Source organism: Mastigoproctus giganteus, chromosome 14 (assembly GCF_048544385.1).
Source record: "Mastigoproctus giganteus isolate SK-2022 chromosome 14, ASM4854438v1, whole genome shotgun sequence".
Lineage (NCBI taxonomy): Eukaryota > Metazoa > Arthropoda > Arachnida > Uropygi > Thelyphonidae > Mastigoproctus > Mastigoproctus giganteus.
Window position 1 is genome coordinate 20,166,757 of NC_143588.1, and position 16,109 is coordinate 20,182,865.

A 16,109-nucleotide genomic window follows, 5' to 3' on the forward strand; every position below is an offset into this window, starting at 1 on the left:
TAAATGAACAATCTGTGCTAGGTCATTAGTAATTGCAAAAGCCTCAGCATCTCGACCTGCTGGGTCGGTGTAACTAGAAAACGGAAGCCAGCTGGAGTTATGAACGTTAAAATCACCAAGGAAAATTACCTCACTGTTAGGAAAGTTGGACTGGAGAAAGTCACGTTGCAAAGAGAGGAAGTCAAAGAGCTCCAAGTGATTAGTGGAGTTGGGAGAACGGTAGAGACAACAGATGAATTTCACACAATGAGGTAGGGAGATTTTAAGCCAGAGAAGATCAAAGAGAGGAGATTCCAAATTGCCAAGTCTCTGACAAGGAATATCAGAACGGACATATGCACAAGTACCACCTTTGAGGTGAAAGGAAGCATGCAGCGAATAATTTGGGCATCTAAGATGAGCAGTAGTTGAATCAACCGATAACTGAGATTCTGTCAGAAAAAGTACATGGGGTTTGGCAGACTGCAAGTGGAAATGGACATCGTTGAGATTAGAATTGAGACCACATATATTTGTGAAATGAATTAGGAAGTGCTTGGGAGGTTTAGATCTTTTCGCAGATAAGCTTGCTCTATTAGTTTGACAATTCATGGTGTATTCAATGGTAAGAAAAAGTGGGTGGGACATGCTGTATGAAGTAATGAAATTTTTGGATATGGCATACACGTGGTAAGAATATACCCAGATCCATGACATAACGTGGCCTCGACAATGCTCTCCGCATACACACTACTCGGACTCCCTCCAGTCACTATCTGGCAGAGTAGAGGTAGCAAGATTATACACTAGCTGATCCAGAAGCCTCCTAGAGAGTTACCAATAGGTTCGGTCCGGTGTACTAACTAGCGGCCAGCCTACGAACACCGTTTTAGAGCTGTACCCTCAAAATGTAGGGAATATTGGATCTCGCCACGATGTTCATCATAACCTCAAAAGTCATCAATCATACTGCATGATGGAAGAGATAGGGAAGGGTTGACCTGAACTTAGCTCTAGAGACTAAACATGGGTTCCACCACTTCAAGCCTCCAATAAGCAAAGTGGTGGTATTTCACCGGTTGATGAGAGTAATCTACCACCTAGTAAGTCATCTACCACCTAGTACCCAGACTCACATTTTTCTGTTTGATCAGAAATTTCGTGAGGTGGGATAGTGTGAGGGGAGTTTCACATTTCTGGAGGTCACTACCATAAAACAATAAAAACAATTTATAGTTCCCGTTTTACTGGGTTAGTGCAATCTAATTATAAAAGAGTAAATTATAAACGATCTTATTGCATTTGGGATAACACCGATAGCTGGAATTCTGTGGGTTTTTATGTAATAACATAAAATGTGTTTCTCCCTTCCATGAAATCTCCAATCATATAAAAAACATAAATAAATTTTCAGAACCTTCTCTTCATTCCTATTTTTTAAGCTTCATATTTTTTAGTCCGTATTTCTCTTGTGCAAATTGTGCGTGCTGTGTTCATTGTTATTGATTGCTTATCTTTTTAACTATTTTAAATTTTACAATCCAAAAAACAAAATGTCAGCGAACAGAAAATCAATTTATTAGATTTATATCAATTTATTAGATCAATTTATTAGATATAATATATTTGCTGTAATATTTATTTATTAGAAATTTAAGATGTTTAAACCCACGTTAGCAATTTTATTGGGTTTCTAACTCTTTTTCTAGTGTTTTACTTACACACTGAACATTTTGTTTGAGTGATCAGCCCCTAACCCTATTTTTTTCATAAGTCCTGTTGTTTTTAATGCATGAAATACCATAACGCAGAGATTTTTAAGAACACATGTACTGCATTATAGCAGAACTGCCTGTATTTGAAAGCCACTGTCAAAGGGTTTCTAATTATCTTCGTTGCTATATAAAGGAGATGATATGTAGTAACATCACGTCAGTCAGATTGTCTGAGCAAGCTCATTGCCATCATGAACGTAGTCACACGTAAATTCTCTGTGAACATTTGAATTGTCCAAGATAGACAAGCTGGGAAAGGAGAGTTCTTCTGCATGCTTGTCAAACAGTAAGCTCTCGGGTATGTTATATTCTGCTGGGAAAATTCTAATATATTATTGGTGCACCATGTTTACTGTTGCACGATGAGACTTTCCTCGAATGTCATCTTTACTCAAATTAATTTCCATGTGACTGTCATCAAAGAATGACTGATCTATTGTGATCTGATACAGTCGATAGAGAGGTGTATTGACGAAATATTGAAGCCACACTTTAACTACTCGCTTTCTTACTAAACCAATCAAATAGCTGGACTTGTATATTTTCCTGCATTTTATATGCATGTTCATACAATGATTGTTACCAATCTCCCTTTGCAAGCAATGGACCATCATGTTGACTGAAACAGGCACATTGATCACTTGGCCCAGAATGTCATATTGTACATATGCATGTCTCAGGTGCCTTATCTGCTTGAAAGGTAAGTGAGGAAAAATGAGCCTCTCTGTCAATAAATCCAACTTCAGTAAATGCTATGAAATTTCTGGGTAGCAAAGCCATTCGACTTATATAACTGGAATGGAGTTGTTCTTTAGTGATCCTCTACAGATATTACACGCAATGATAACATCAACATCAAGAAATGCAGTGAGTATCGATGGTGTATCTTTAGCAGCTGGTTTCATTGTGTCGTTTTCAAACCATGAACGATTGAAATAATAGCAATCATTTTTCATAAATTGCTTTTCAAATCTCATTCTTATGTAAATAGTAATCAGTGTAAGGAAAAGGGGCTTACAACATTTCTCTAATTGTTCTGCAATTAGAGAAATGTTGTACCAGTTGTACTCAAGATATTGTACCAGTCATGAAAAATGCATCAACAATACTAGTGAGTGCTTGGCACTGATTAGTGCTGGGGGAGTGGGAAGTGCCTCTCGCAGAAGCCACTGTTGATGTCATTTGTGTGACACATTTTTTGTGACGGATTTGAGGGTTTAGTGTCAAAAAACATTAACTACAAAAATCATAACTACAAAATCGTCAACTATAAGACATTAGTTGATGTTTTTGTAATTAACCAAAAAAAAGTATTTTCACATTTTCTTGGTTTACAGAAAATGTACTTACAGCACAAGCGAACTTGTAACATACTAGAGAGATACAGTTCTATGACATGATGTGCATTGTTATTTGTATAAAGTAAAACTAAAGTTAAGAAAATGCAATTGTGTAGTTAATGTTGTTTGACACAACTTCGAATTTCTCTTCCACTTTCAAAATCATTTTGAAAATGATTTTGAAAGTGGAGTCACAAAATCATTTTGCTACCAATAATAACTTGGTGTACTTCTCGCATTACCATTCCTAAAAACTTCTTAATGTGTGAATATAGATATAAATAATTTTAGTTTGTCAGCAACCTACGCGTGATCATCAATAGTGATGTCATTCACATCTAATTTTGTTCATTCCTTTCGTTCTAGTATTAATATTAAATTCAAATTGTAGCAGGATACTTAATGATTTTGTAATAACTGAGAACAAAGTGGAAGAGAAATTGTTGAAGTTAAACGTAAGAAAAGCACCTGGGGTGGATGGGATCTATCCAGTTATATTAAAGGAGGCGGCAAAGCAACTAAGCAAACCCTTAGCCATAATTATGAGAGCATCCTTGGACTCAGGGGAGGTTCCCACAGACTGGAGATGTGTAAATGTATCCCCAATTCACAAAGGGGGATCGAAGGGTGACACGGGTAATTACAGACCAGTTAGTTTAACTTCTGTTCCGGGTAAAATAATGGAGTCGCTGGTTAAAGATGCATTGCAGGATCATCTAGACAAGACTGCAGCAATAATTCAGACACAGCATGGGTTTGTTAAGGGAAAGTCTTGTCTGACAAATTTGATAGGATATTATGATGTGGTTACAAAGGAACTGGATGCAAAAAATAATTTTGATATCATATATTTGGATTTCAGGAAAGCTTTTGACACTGTTGTGCATGGAAGACTATTGTACAAATTGGAGCAGAATGGTATTAAGGGTAAGTTGCTACAATGGATAAAAGGATGGTTAAGTGCGAGAAGACAGAGGGTGGTAATCAATGGGTGCTGCTCTTTTTGGACTAATGTTATTAGTGGAGTCCCACAGGGTTCGGTGTTGGGTCCACTGTTGTTTTGTATATTTATCAATGATCTTGATGAAGGTATATCAGGCTTAGTGTCGAAGTTTGCAGATGATACAAAGGTTGACAGGGTTGTTAATGACAGTAATGGCAGTGTGCTACTGCAACAGGATCTAGATAATTTGGGCAGATGGGCTAAGAAGTGGCAACCGAAGTTTAACCTTGACAAATGCAAAGTACTGCATATGGGTAGAAGTAACCCCAGAGAAACATACCAACTGTGTGGTACTACACTTAAGGTGGTAGAAAATGAAAAAGACCTGGGAGTAATTGTGCAGGCAGATATGAAGTTTTCTGAGCAATGCAGACAGGCTGCCAGGGCAGGTCATGGGGTTTTATCAATGATATATAGGAATTTTGCTAGCAGGGAAAAGGAAGTGATTATCCCTCTGTATAAGGCAATGGTCAGGCCACGCCTTGAGTACTGCGTACAGGTCTGGAGGCCTCATTTTAGGAAGGATGTAGATTTGCTTGAGCGTGTACAGAGAAGGGCAACAAGATTGGTGAGGGGAATGAAGGGAACCCCTTACCAAGAGAGGCTTAAGTTCTGCAAATTGCAGTGGCTGGACACTAGGCACCTGCGGGGTGATCTGATTGAGGTGTATAAGGCCTTGAATGGGTTCAGCACGCTGAATTCTGATGGGATCCTTCCACTTGTTCAGATTACGAACCTAAGGGGGCATAAATTCAAATTAAGAAAAGACAGATGTAGATTAGATGTGCGGAAATTTGCCTTTAGCCAGGGGGTGGTTAATTGCTGGAACAAACTTCCATTTGTCGTTGTGGAAGTTGATAGGTTGAATAAATTTAAGGAGGAACTGGACAGGCATTTGGAGGGAATGGTGTGATTTTTTTTTTTTTTTTTTTTGGCTGATGCTGCATAAGCTCATACATTTGCTTTCTTGCATCACATGCCACTACTACTACTACTACTAATATAAGCAAAAAGTTACTTTCTTTGCTTTCTTAGCCAAAGAGTTCTCATAAACTGCCTAACTTATCGTCATTTCTATTTTGATTCTAAAACCTGGATAATAAATATGGGTATTTTATTTTATCTTTCAGGTGCTCTAGAAAAAAAAGGCCATGTTATCAGAAAACATATTCATAAAGTTCTTGTTGACACCTAATAAACAGTCAAAGAATTTCTTACCTGCTTTCACATTGTTCTGCCACATTTGATAAATACTGCCTTAACTCTTTAGCTGACTTATGATCAACACTGAAAGTAGCAATCGAACCTGCTCTGAATTCTTTTCCATTTCTGAAACATTTTTAAAGCACCCATCAGATTAATACATATAAATACATCCATACAGAAAGACAAAAGTACATGTACACATAAAAACAGGTTCATACACATGAACAGTAATTTCTTGCTTGCACCAATCATGTGAAAAGAACTTAATTACTAAGTGAGAGAGTACACTCAGTAACACAAAAAACTGACACAAGGCACAGATATTCAAGAGATAACATATATTAAATTTAGTATAAATAAGGAACATAACACAGGAGCTTCTGGCTATTGTATATAGCTTTTGTCAATTAATTGAGCCCTGCAAAGCAGTGGTTTTTATGTGTGTGTGTGTGTGTGTGTGTGGCTGACCTTCAAGTAAGTACGTGAGGTCACGGGAGGGGGGGGTTATGGGTATGTGCAAATGATGATGAGGGAGAGGGAGAAGAATAAAGGGAGACAGCTGAGGTAGGTGACTGCCATCTTAGGAGGCTGCCGAGCTTGCAGACTATGGGAAGCTCAAAGATAGGATGTATGCAGGTCCTGTGGTCCCTGTTGATTTTACTTCCAGTGACACTGATGTGTGCTGATTCCAGCCAATGGAAGATCTTGAAATTGCGAGAGAAGCCTATGATTTCAGCATCGTTGGGTGTGATATCATGTTTCAACTGTCAACAGTGGCAGGTGAAACATGAACCTCCATGCCACAGGCTGCAACTGGGTATGCTTCTACAGTCTACAAAAAATCCATAAACTGAACATTCTCCTGCACCCCATCAATTTGGGAACAGGCAATCCCCCCCCCATGAACTTGGCACACTTCATTTCCAATCTCATCAAACCACTGGTAGGCTGGACAGATTTCACAATCCAATCCAATCCAGCCAGGAATTAGTACAATACTTAAAGAACCACAGCATCAATGACCAAGACCTCCTCGTTTCCTACAACATCACCTCCTTATACACATGCATTCCCATCTTTTGTGCAGTAGACATTGTTCGCCATCGACAGAAACGCGACCACACCTTATGTGATAGGATAAAACTTTCCGTATCGGATATCTGTGAGGCAACACAGCTATGCCTCAACCATTCCATCTTCACGTTTGAGTGCACTGTATATAAACAAACCCAAGGCCTTGCAATGGGTTCTCCCATAAGTCCTCACCTGGCAAACCTGGTCACGGAGGAGTTCAAAATTGAATCCCTTTCTAATTACCCCCCTTCCCGTAGATATATAGATGGCATCCAAACCATACTTCCACGAGGCTCCGATATGACATTTCTAGGCTATCTCAGCAGCAAATCACATTTTTTAAAGTTCACTATCGAAACCATTCACTACTGAAACCAGGCCCTTCCATTTTTAGATGTGTGGTTAAAGAGAGAGGGTTCACAGGTCACAACGTCGGTCTATCGGAAACCCACATGTGCCGGACAATACACCAACTATCATTCCAGTCACTCCATCGCACAATGTCACAGCATTGTGTGATGGAGTGGGCATTACAGTGCAAGAACAGCAAGGCCATAATGTGCCTAACTATGGTGTTATATACACAGTTTATGTATATAAATGTTGAAGTTCACATTGCGTTGTACAATTGTATCTGTTTAAGGAATGAAAATATTTTGGCCATATGTGGGGTATCTGCCAGGAGGTCAGCAATACTGAAAGGAATATTCGTCCTGGAAAAAGAGGTAAACATAGCTTGTTGGTCACTATTGTATTTGGAACAATCAATGAGTACATGTTGGACAGTGAGCTGAGTGTTGCAATTTGTATATAGTGTTAGAACAGTACCTGCAAGAAGATAAAGATGTGTTAGATATGTTAGATTCATAGTCGGGCTAATACGGCTTCTTCATGATTGTTTTCACATATACTGGATTTCCAAGGTTGGAGATGTTTCTTTATATGGAGTAATTGGTTCCCAACTTGACTATGCCAGATGTGTTGCCATTTTTCAAGACACCGCTTCTTCATAATTGACTTGTAGTCTGTGATCGGTATACTAAATGGTTCATTTATAGAATCTGTAGCAGATTTCGCAGCTAGATCAGCACGTTCATTTCCAGAAATTCCAACATGACCAGGGATCCAACAAAAGATGACTTCTCGTTTCTTCCTATTAACTTCCGCTTAACTTCGCCAACTAAAGACGTAATAACTTAACGAAAGTCCGTCATTATGACTATGGGCATTATCAAATTTTTTTCAAATCTAGATTAATTACTTTCTACCTTATGACAACCAGGGACGGAGTGGTGCACTTCTGCTTCCTTGCGCTTATCTTAAATTCCATTAAATTAACTTATTTTTTACCCCACCTTAATTCATTAATTTAATTATTCGAAATTAAATTTAGCCATCAGTCTCTTCATAAAACTATTGCAGATTACATTCAAGGTGACTACCGTATATTAAGCATTTGCTATTTTAATACTTAGTCTCTTTTCTAAGTCTAATTGGGATGGTATGAGGATAGCGAGAACTTTATACAATACCAAATTTCACAACAGTGCCGTCTGGGTGGTGGTATCCATCTGAGAATAACTAACATTAGTCTTCTCCACAGGTGAAGCATTACTTATTCGAAGTACTGCAATATCATGGCAACTCATGAAGGTCTTCACAATATGAGATATAACTTAAAATGATGCCTTTACTAATATTTCATTCAGATTTGGCTATGTATTATTGATGCTTTCACACTATACTTATATATAGTCTAGGCATTTCCATAGCTTGAGGCTTACGCCCTAAACACTTTATATAGCTATCAACTTCTACAACAAAAGATGGAAGTTTGATCCAGCAATCAACCACCCGCTGAATAAAGGCAAACTTCTGCACATCTATCCTACAACCATCTTTCCTCAATTTGAATTTATACCCTCTCAGGTGATTATTCTGAGCAAGAGGAAGAACCCAATCCGCATTGAGCATGCTCAAACCATTCAAGGCTTTATACACCTCAAACAGATCACCTCGCAGGTACCTAGTCTCCAGACACTGTAATTTGCAAAACTTAAACCTTTCTTTGTAACAGCAATCCTTTGTTCCATTCACTAATCTTGTTGCCCTTATTTGTACTTGTTCCAACAGCTCTACATCCTACTTAAAATGAGGCCTCCAGACCTGTATACAGTACTCAAGGGGTGGCCTGACCATTCCCTTATACAAGGAGATAATCACCTCCTTATCCCTGCTAGAAACATTCCTGTATACCATTGACAAGACACCGTGAGCTACTCTTGAAGCCCGTCTGCACTGCTGAGAGAACTTCATATCTCCTTGCACAATTACCCCCAGGTCCTTTTCATTCTCTACCACTGTCAGGGTAGTACCACAGAGTTGATACATTGCTCTGGGGTTGCTGTTTCCCATATGTAGTACTTTACATTTATTAAGGTTAAACTTCATTTGCCACCTCTCAGCCCATCTGCTCAACCTTTCCAGATCCTGTTGCAGCAGCATAGCGTCAGTAGTGTCCTTAACAACCCTGCCAACCTTTGTATCGTCTGCAAATTTGGACATTAAGCTTGATATATCACCATCAATATTATTTATAAATATAGAAAACAAAGATGCTCCCAACACTGAACCCCGAGGGACTCCACTAATAACATTAGTCCACGATGAGCAGTGTCCATTGATTACCACTCTCTGTCTTCTCCCCCTCAACAACCTCTTTATCTATAGCAGCAATTTGCCTATAATGCCACACTGCCCAATTTGTGCATCAGTCTTCCATGTGCAACAGTATTAAAAGCCTTTCGAAGATCCAAATATATAATATCAAAGTTATTCCCTGCATCCAGCTCTTTTGTGACTGCATCATAGTATCCAAGCAAACTGGTCAGGCAAGACTTCCCCTTAACAAAACCATGCTATGTCCGAGCTATAACCGAAGTCTTGTCTAGATGATCCTGCAGTGCTTCTTTAACCAGTGCTTCCATTAATTTTCCGGGAACAGAGATTAAACTCAGACGTCTATAATTACTTGTGTCAGCCTTTGATCCTCCTTTGTGAATTGGGGTCACATTTGCACATCTCCAATCTATGGGTACCTCCCCTGAGTCCAAGGAAGCTCTCATAATTATGGCTAAGGGTTTGCTTACTTCCTTTGCTGCCTCCTTTAATATAACTGAATAGATCCCATCCACCCCAGGTGCCTTTCTTGGTTTCAACTTCAACAATTTCTCCTCCACTTTACTCTCAGTTATTACAAGATTATCTAGCTTACTGCCAGAGTTGAATACACCTCTGGCATTCCCCTCGCTGAATAACTCCTCATGTGTGAATGTCGATGCAAAATATACATTTAGTTTGTTAGCTACCTGAGCAGGATCAACAACAGTTGAACCATCGATATCAAGTGGACCAATCTGATTCATCCCCTTCCTTCTAGAGTTTACAAAAGTAAAGAACTCTTTTCTGTTTTTCTCTGCATCCTTTGCCAAAGATTTCTCATACTCACCTTTATGAAAGCAATAACCCTTCCCTTTACCCCTGATGGTAGTTACCTATTTGAGTAAATCTCACTTCAGCACACTGTGATTACTGCCACCTAGTGGTTCCTTTATCTGCAGATTCTTCATGCATGAAGAATCACTACTGATAATCAAATCAAGAGTATTACTCCCTCTAGTTGCCTCCCAAACATGCTGATGTTGAAAACATTCATCGAATAAATCCACAAAAGCCTTGCTAGTGTGTGAGTGACCAACCCACAAATTCCAGTCAATATCTGGGAAATTAAAATCCCCCATTATAAGACTCTCTGATTTACTGGGCCACTCCATTTCCCTGTACAGTTTCTTATTATACTCATCAGAGTCAACTGGCCTATAGCACACTCCTACTCTCAATTCTGATCTCCCAATGCTTAAAAAAAAAAAAAAAAAAGTAAAGTGCAGCCATTATCAACCCACTGCAGGATGGAAGCCTCCTCAACAGTTCATGTTGAGGGAAATGGACCATAATCTGCCATGCTGGTCCAGTGCGAGTTGGCAGATCGACCGTATTCAGCAGTCAGGGGCTTGAACCCCGGTCTACTCAAAGAGCGTGTGCTACTGCACTCCCGCTCCTGCCCGGCTACGGAAATGTGGATGCTTATGTCACACCAAAGTGACTCAACACTGCACTGTCCAGCGATGTCGATTGGCTTCACTTCCTTGGATTTTATGTGTTTCTTAACTAATAGCATAACCCCTCCTCCCTTCGTATCCTATCTATCCTTTCAGTAGACATTGTTCTCCCCAAATTCCAGTTCTGCATTTCTTATATATGTGTGACACCACGTCTCTGATATCCCAACAATATCCACCTTTGATGCTTTGAGCAATACCTCAAATTCATCAAATTCATTTACCAAACTCCTAGAATTGGTGTACACGCAAGTATACATGCACCTGTTCCTATTCTTAGCTACCCTAACACAACCCATGTGTTTATCTGTACCGCAATGACTCCCAGCAGTCTCTGAAATATCCTTCATCTTGTTTTCCAGGCTTCTGCTCATTCCAATAGAAGCAGTGCAAGAATCACTTTCAACTCTGTTAGTTTCACCTCTGTTAATCTATTAGTTCTTGTATCCCCCCCCCCCAAGCTAGCAGTTTTCCGACCCACCTAACTCTGCCTCGATAGCATCAGCAAATATTCTTGCACCCTTTCTATTTAAGTGTATCCCATACCTAAAGAACCAGTCTCTCCTGTTAACAAGTACAGACCAGGGTGAAAAAAATCTACCCCTTGATCCTTTCACAATATTTCCAGGGCCGAATTGATCGACAAGGCTCTCATCATATACTCCCTCCTATCATGTCTGGGCAGAATTGCAGACACTTTCAAATTCAACACTAATTCACGGCTTTTTTTCAACAGTGACGTCTACTTGTTAAGTAATTCTGCCAGTCTCCTACTCTTAATATCATTAGTGCCAACGTGTAGAACTATATCACCTTTTGTGCCCTTAAAAGCTGATATCCGCTCTACAACATCATCAACCTTTGCCCCTGGCAGACATACCCTGGTCCTGTTCCACCTATCCTTTTTACATACCATGTTCCCTGTTTCCCTGAGAATAGAGTCACCAACAACTACTAGTTTCTGTGGAACCAGCGCATTCTGCCTTGGGGGTTGCCACTGTGTTGCGTGATGACCAAGTGCAAGCTCTGGCGTTGATGTGTGCAGCTGAGAGCTTGCTGGGCCTCTCAATTTAGATCCTTCGAGGGCATCCACCCTGTCCATCAAGCTCTCATATAGGCCCATAACAACGCTGAGTTGTCGCCTGATTTCGTTACAATCCTTGCATCATGCACACACAAAGACATCCCATACCCGATTGCTCCACAAACATCATGCAAGCAGTGCATTTTAAAAGGCTGTGATTCAGAGGGCAACTGCCCCAATCAGTTCTCCTCTGAGCCATAGCACACCCATTAGCTTGAGCTTTTTTTTTGCTTTGCTGCTCTGATCTGAGTCATGATTTCGATTTAATTTCAATAAAATTTCAGTTAAGGCGCATTTAGGGTTAGAGCCTCAAGCTGCGAACAAATTTGGACTATGTATATAAAGTGCTTAGCATCATAATACACAGCCATTTCTGAATAAACAGAAAATTTTTAAGGTGGCATCGTTTTAGGTTATATCTCATATTGTGAATACCTTCACAATGAGTTGCCATGATATTGCACTACTTCGAATAAGTAACGCTTCACCTAAGGAGAAGACTAATGTTACTTATTCTCAGATAGGTACCACCACCCAGACAGCACCGTTTCAGGGCTATTTGTGAATTTAATGTGAAAAAAACCCACTGGACCAAATCAATTAAACCAAACAAATGAATTATAAAATTCAAATCTGAATCATAAAAAATCTAAATTTAGACGATCATTTCACAGCTATTATGAATTAAAATTTAAAAAAAAAATCCATTGGACCAGATCTATTTAACCAAACAAATTTTGAGTTATAAAATTGAAACCTATATCATGGAACTGGTTTTAATGAGAACCTAAGACATCTAAATTTTTTATCAAGAAAATTGAATTTTGTAATAGACGAAAAAAAACCCTGCTTTTTTTTTTTTTTTTTCTCTCTAAAATAACTAAAACCAGTACTTCAGATGAACCTCATCTCCAACCAAACTGCACAGAAGAGGTGGCTCTCCCCACCTTTTCAGAAACGTATCAGACCCTAAACGCCATTTTTCCAACTGTAAAAACCTTTGCATGGAAGCAGACATTGTTTGTTTCAAGTCCCAAAGAGATCCCCTAAAGGTCCCAAACCTTTTCCGTTTTCGAAGCTTCCACACATGATATTTTGCCTCTGTAATTAAAAATATAGTGAACATTTTTTTCTTGCCCAAGGGATGATCGAATTGCAAGTAAATTACCTCCTCTAGTGTGAACTGTCTTATCCTCAAAAATCTACAAATTCTTTTCCAAACTTCCTGCGCGAATCGACAGTAATAAAATAAATGGTACACTCTTTCAATTTCGGTACAAAATTCGCATAATCTGTTGCCAGTCTGACTAAATCTATACGTGATATCGTTCACTGGTATGTTTCCGTAACCAACCCTCCACGAAAAGTCAATACGCGACGGATAGTTTCCACCAATTTTTAAATTTTTAAAAAACAACTGGGCATTATTTCCTAAATTTGGCTTTTCTGGATTTTCTGAGTTAAACAGTGTCCAGTAGAGTCGTTTTAAACCCCCCTTAAAAGGATCTATATCTTTCTCCCTTAACTGCGTGCACATATCCCGAATTTTTTTGTAATATATAGGAATTGTCTCTGCTTTTGGCCCTAGATAATTGCCGCCTTTAATTAAGGCTGTATTAAATCCCATAAAATACTTTATCAGTACCGCTACTAAATGGTTAGATTGCACCATATTAGCCACATCCAGCAGCCTCTTACAGCTACACCTCAAATTAATTTTTGGAATACTTATTCCCCCATCTTCCCACGGTAAAAATAAAAATTTCTGTGCTATTTCTTGCCGTTTTCCTCCCCATAAAAACTGAAATGTTGGAACGTAAAATCGTCTCATTGTCCTAGCTGTGATTCCTGTTATAAACACTGTGTATAAGATTTTAGGAAGAATTACGGTTCTAACAATAATGGATTTGTTCTCAAAAGAAAATTGTCCCACTTCCCACTCTTTTAAACTTTCCCGTATTTTAGTGGTGAGCCCTCCTACAGGTAGCATGGGACTCTCTCTCTAAACGGAACTCCCAATATTTGAATGGATTTATTCGACTCCACTTCTCATTGTGGTAAAGGCCGATGTACCCATTCCCCTAACAATTTTATCCTGGTTTTATCTTCGTTTATGTTTAACCCCGACTTTTTACCAAAAGTAGTAACGAGTGACATAAATTCTTCCACCGCATAACTCGTAGTGAGAGTGGCGGTAACATCATCCGCATACACTATACATTTACACTGCTCTGCCGGCTTTGGCAACGGTATCCCCTGAATGGCCTGAGTTCTGTCTATTCTTCCCAACAGTGGTTCTAGTGCTAACGTAAATAACAAAGGACTAAGCGGACATCCTTGTTTTACTCCCCTATCAATTTTAATGTTTTTCGAAATTTCTCCATTTACCAAAAGTCGCGTGCTACTATGTGTGTATAGATTTCTCAGGACTGTAAACAACTGAGATCCTACGTTCGTATCTTTAATTATAGAGAAAAGGTAGTCGTGGTCGATTCTATTGAAAGCCTTTTCTAAGTCGACTGCCACTAACGCTAAATTGTAACTCTTTCGTTTCCGATATTCTAATATATCTTTTAATAGCCAAAGGTTATATTCTATCTGCCTCCCCGGTATACAGTAGCACTGTGTGCTTCTAACTACCTCGGTTACGTCGCGTTTTAATTTAGTTGTCAAAATCTTTGCAAATATTTTATAGTCACAATTAGCCAACGTTATAGGTCTCCAGTTAGCAATTTTCGTTAAATCCCGTCCATGCTTCGGAATGAAAGTAGTATAGGCATTTAAGAAGCCTTCGGGTACAACCCCTTCCTGAAAAAATTTGTTAAAGACGGCCAGAAGAATAGGCGCTAACAAGTTCCAAAATTTCTTATAAAATTCAAACCCCAAACCATCCGGTCCCGGCACGCGTCGTAATTTACATGATTTTAGAGCCACAGTTAGATCCCCCATAATTATTTCCCTGTCCTGTAATGCTTTTTGCTCGGGTGTGAATTGTCCAATCGTCCAAATGGAGTTGTCTCTCTCTTTTTTTTGCAAAGCAAGCTCTTTTTCATAGTAGTTTACAAAACTATTCATAATAGTTGGCGTTGTTGAATGTGTGTTGTCATCGTCTGTAATTTCCTGAACAGTTTTGGCTAAATTATTTAACCTTAGTCTTCTTTGGTAAAACACAGCTGAAGGACTATCAGCCTCCCTAAATTTCAGCTGTATTTTTCGCGCCTTTTCTTTCTCTTCTTCCAATATCATACCGTCAATAATCGCTTGTACTTCCGCTGTTGCACTTTCATCCCCGCACCGGTGGTAAATTCTTTTTTCTTGTAGGAGATCTTTCAGTCTATTTCTGCGTTGTTCGTTTCTTTCCTTAATTTTGGAGTAATAAAATGATTTAGCACTTTCTTTAATTTTCGCCAACATTTCCCACTCATTTCTACCTGACTCTACTATCTGTTTAATAACTGTTGTAAAGTCCCAGTCCTCTCTCTCCAGAACTGCTGGGTTGAGCTTCCAATAGCCATTACCCAGACTAACGTTCGTGAATAAATCTCCCTTCCACATTACTGCCAAGTGATCTGAAACTTGTTGACCTCCCGCAAATTTCACATGCCGTATCATTGTTATCTTATCCTTCAACTGACTTGTTGCATAAATGCGATCTATCCTAGTTCCTATATTATTGGCTATTCTCGTGGCCGCTCATTTCCCCGGATTTTTTTCCCTCCAGACGTCTACCAAGTCTAATTTAGTACAAACCTCGATTAATTCACGAACCCCCCCAGTACCATGATGCGGATTACCCGCCAGAATTTTGTCCATAATAGGGTCAGGAACGCAGTTCCAGTCCCCTGCCATTATAATCCACTGCACCCCCCTCATATAGTTGCCCAGCCCCTGAAACAGAGTTTTCCTTTCTAAAGTGGAATTTGGACTATAGACACAGATTAGTCTAATTGTACGCCCCCCATAACTCCAATCCACTGCCACAACCCGACCTTCTGTATCCCTACCTGCCAGTCATACAGTCCCTAAAATTGGAGGAACCACTACTATTCCCACCCCTGTGGATCGATTTGTCCCAAAACTCCAAAATCCTAACAACCGGTATCTGTTTTGAAACTGCTGGATGTCTGCTAAGCTGGCGAAGTGAGTTTCTTGTAGAAACCAAATCTTCACCGTTTCAGGGCTATTTGGCCCTTCTTCAGTGAGTGGGTAGGTACCCAAGTGATGCAATGATGGCAAAAACAGTTATGAAGTATAACTCCACAATATGAGAGATGCCTGATGGTGTATGATGTATTTAGACTAAGGCGCATTTAGGGCTAGAGCCTCAAGCTGCGAACAAATTTGGACTATGTATATAAAGTGCTTAGCATCATAATACACAGCCATTTCTGAATAAACAGAAAATTTTTAAGGTGGCATCGTTTTAGGTTATATCTCATATTGTGAATACCTTCACAATGAGTTGCCATG

The 16,109-nt window shown here is 39.3% G+C and overlaps 1 protein-coding gene across 1 annotated transcript in view; it reads right to left on the reverse strand.

The window, feature by feature from the left end:
* Positions 1-16,109, reverse strand: part of LOC150075004 (uncharacterized) — a 1,344,778-nt gene that overhangs the window by 170,219 nt on the left and 1,158,450 nt on the right. The window contains exon 29 of the mRNA XM_090389033.1: positions 5,316-5,426. Within this exon, the coding sequence (XP_090245159.1) occupies positions 5,316-5,426 (111 nt within the window). The remainder of the gene's footprint in view (positions 1-5,315; positions 5,427-16,109) is intronic.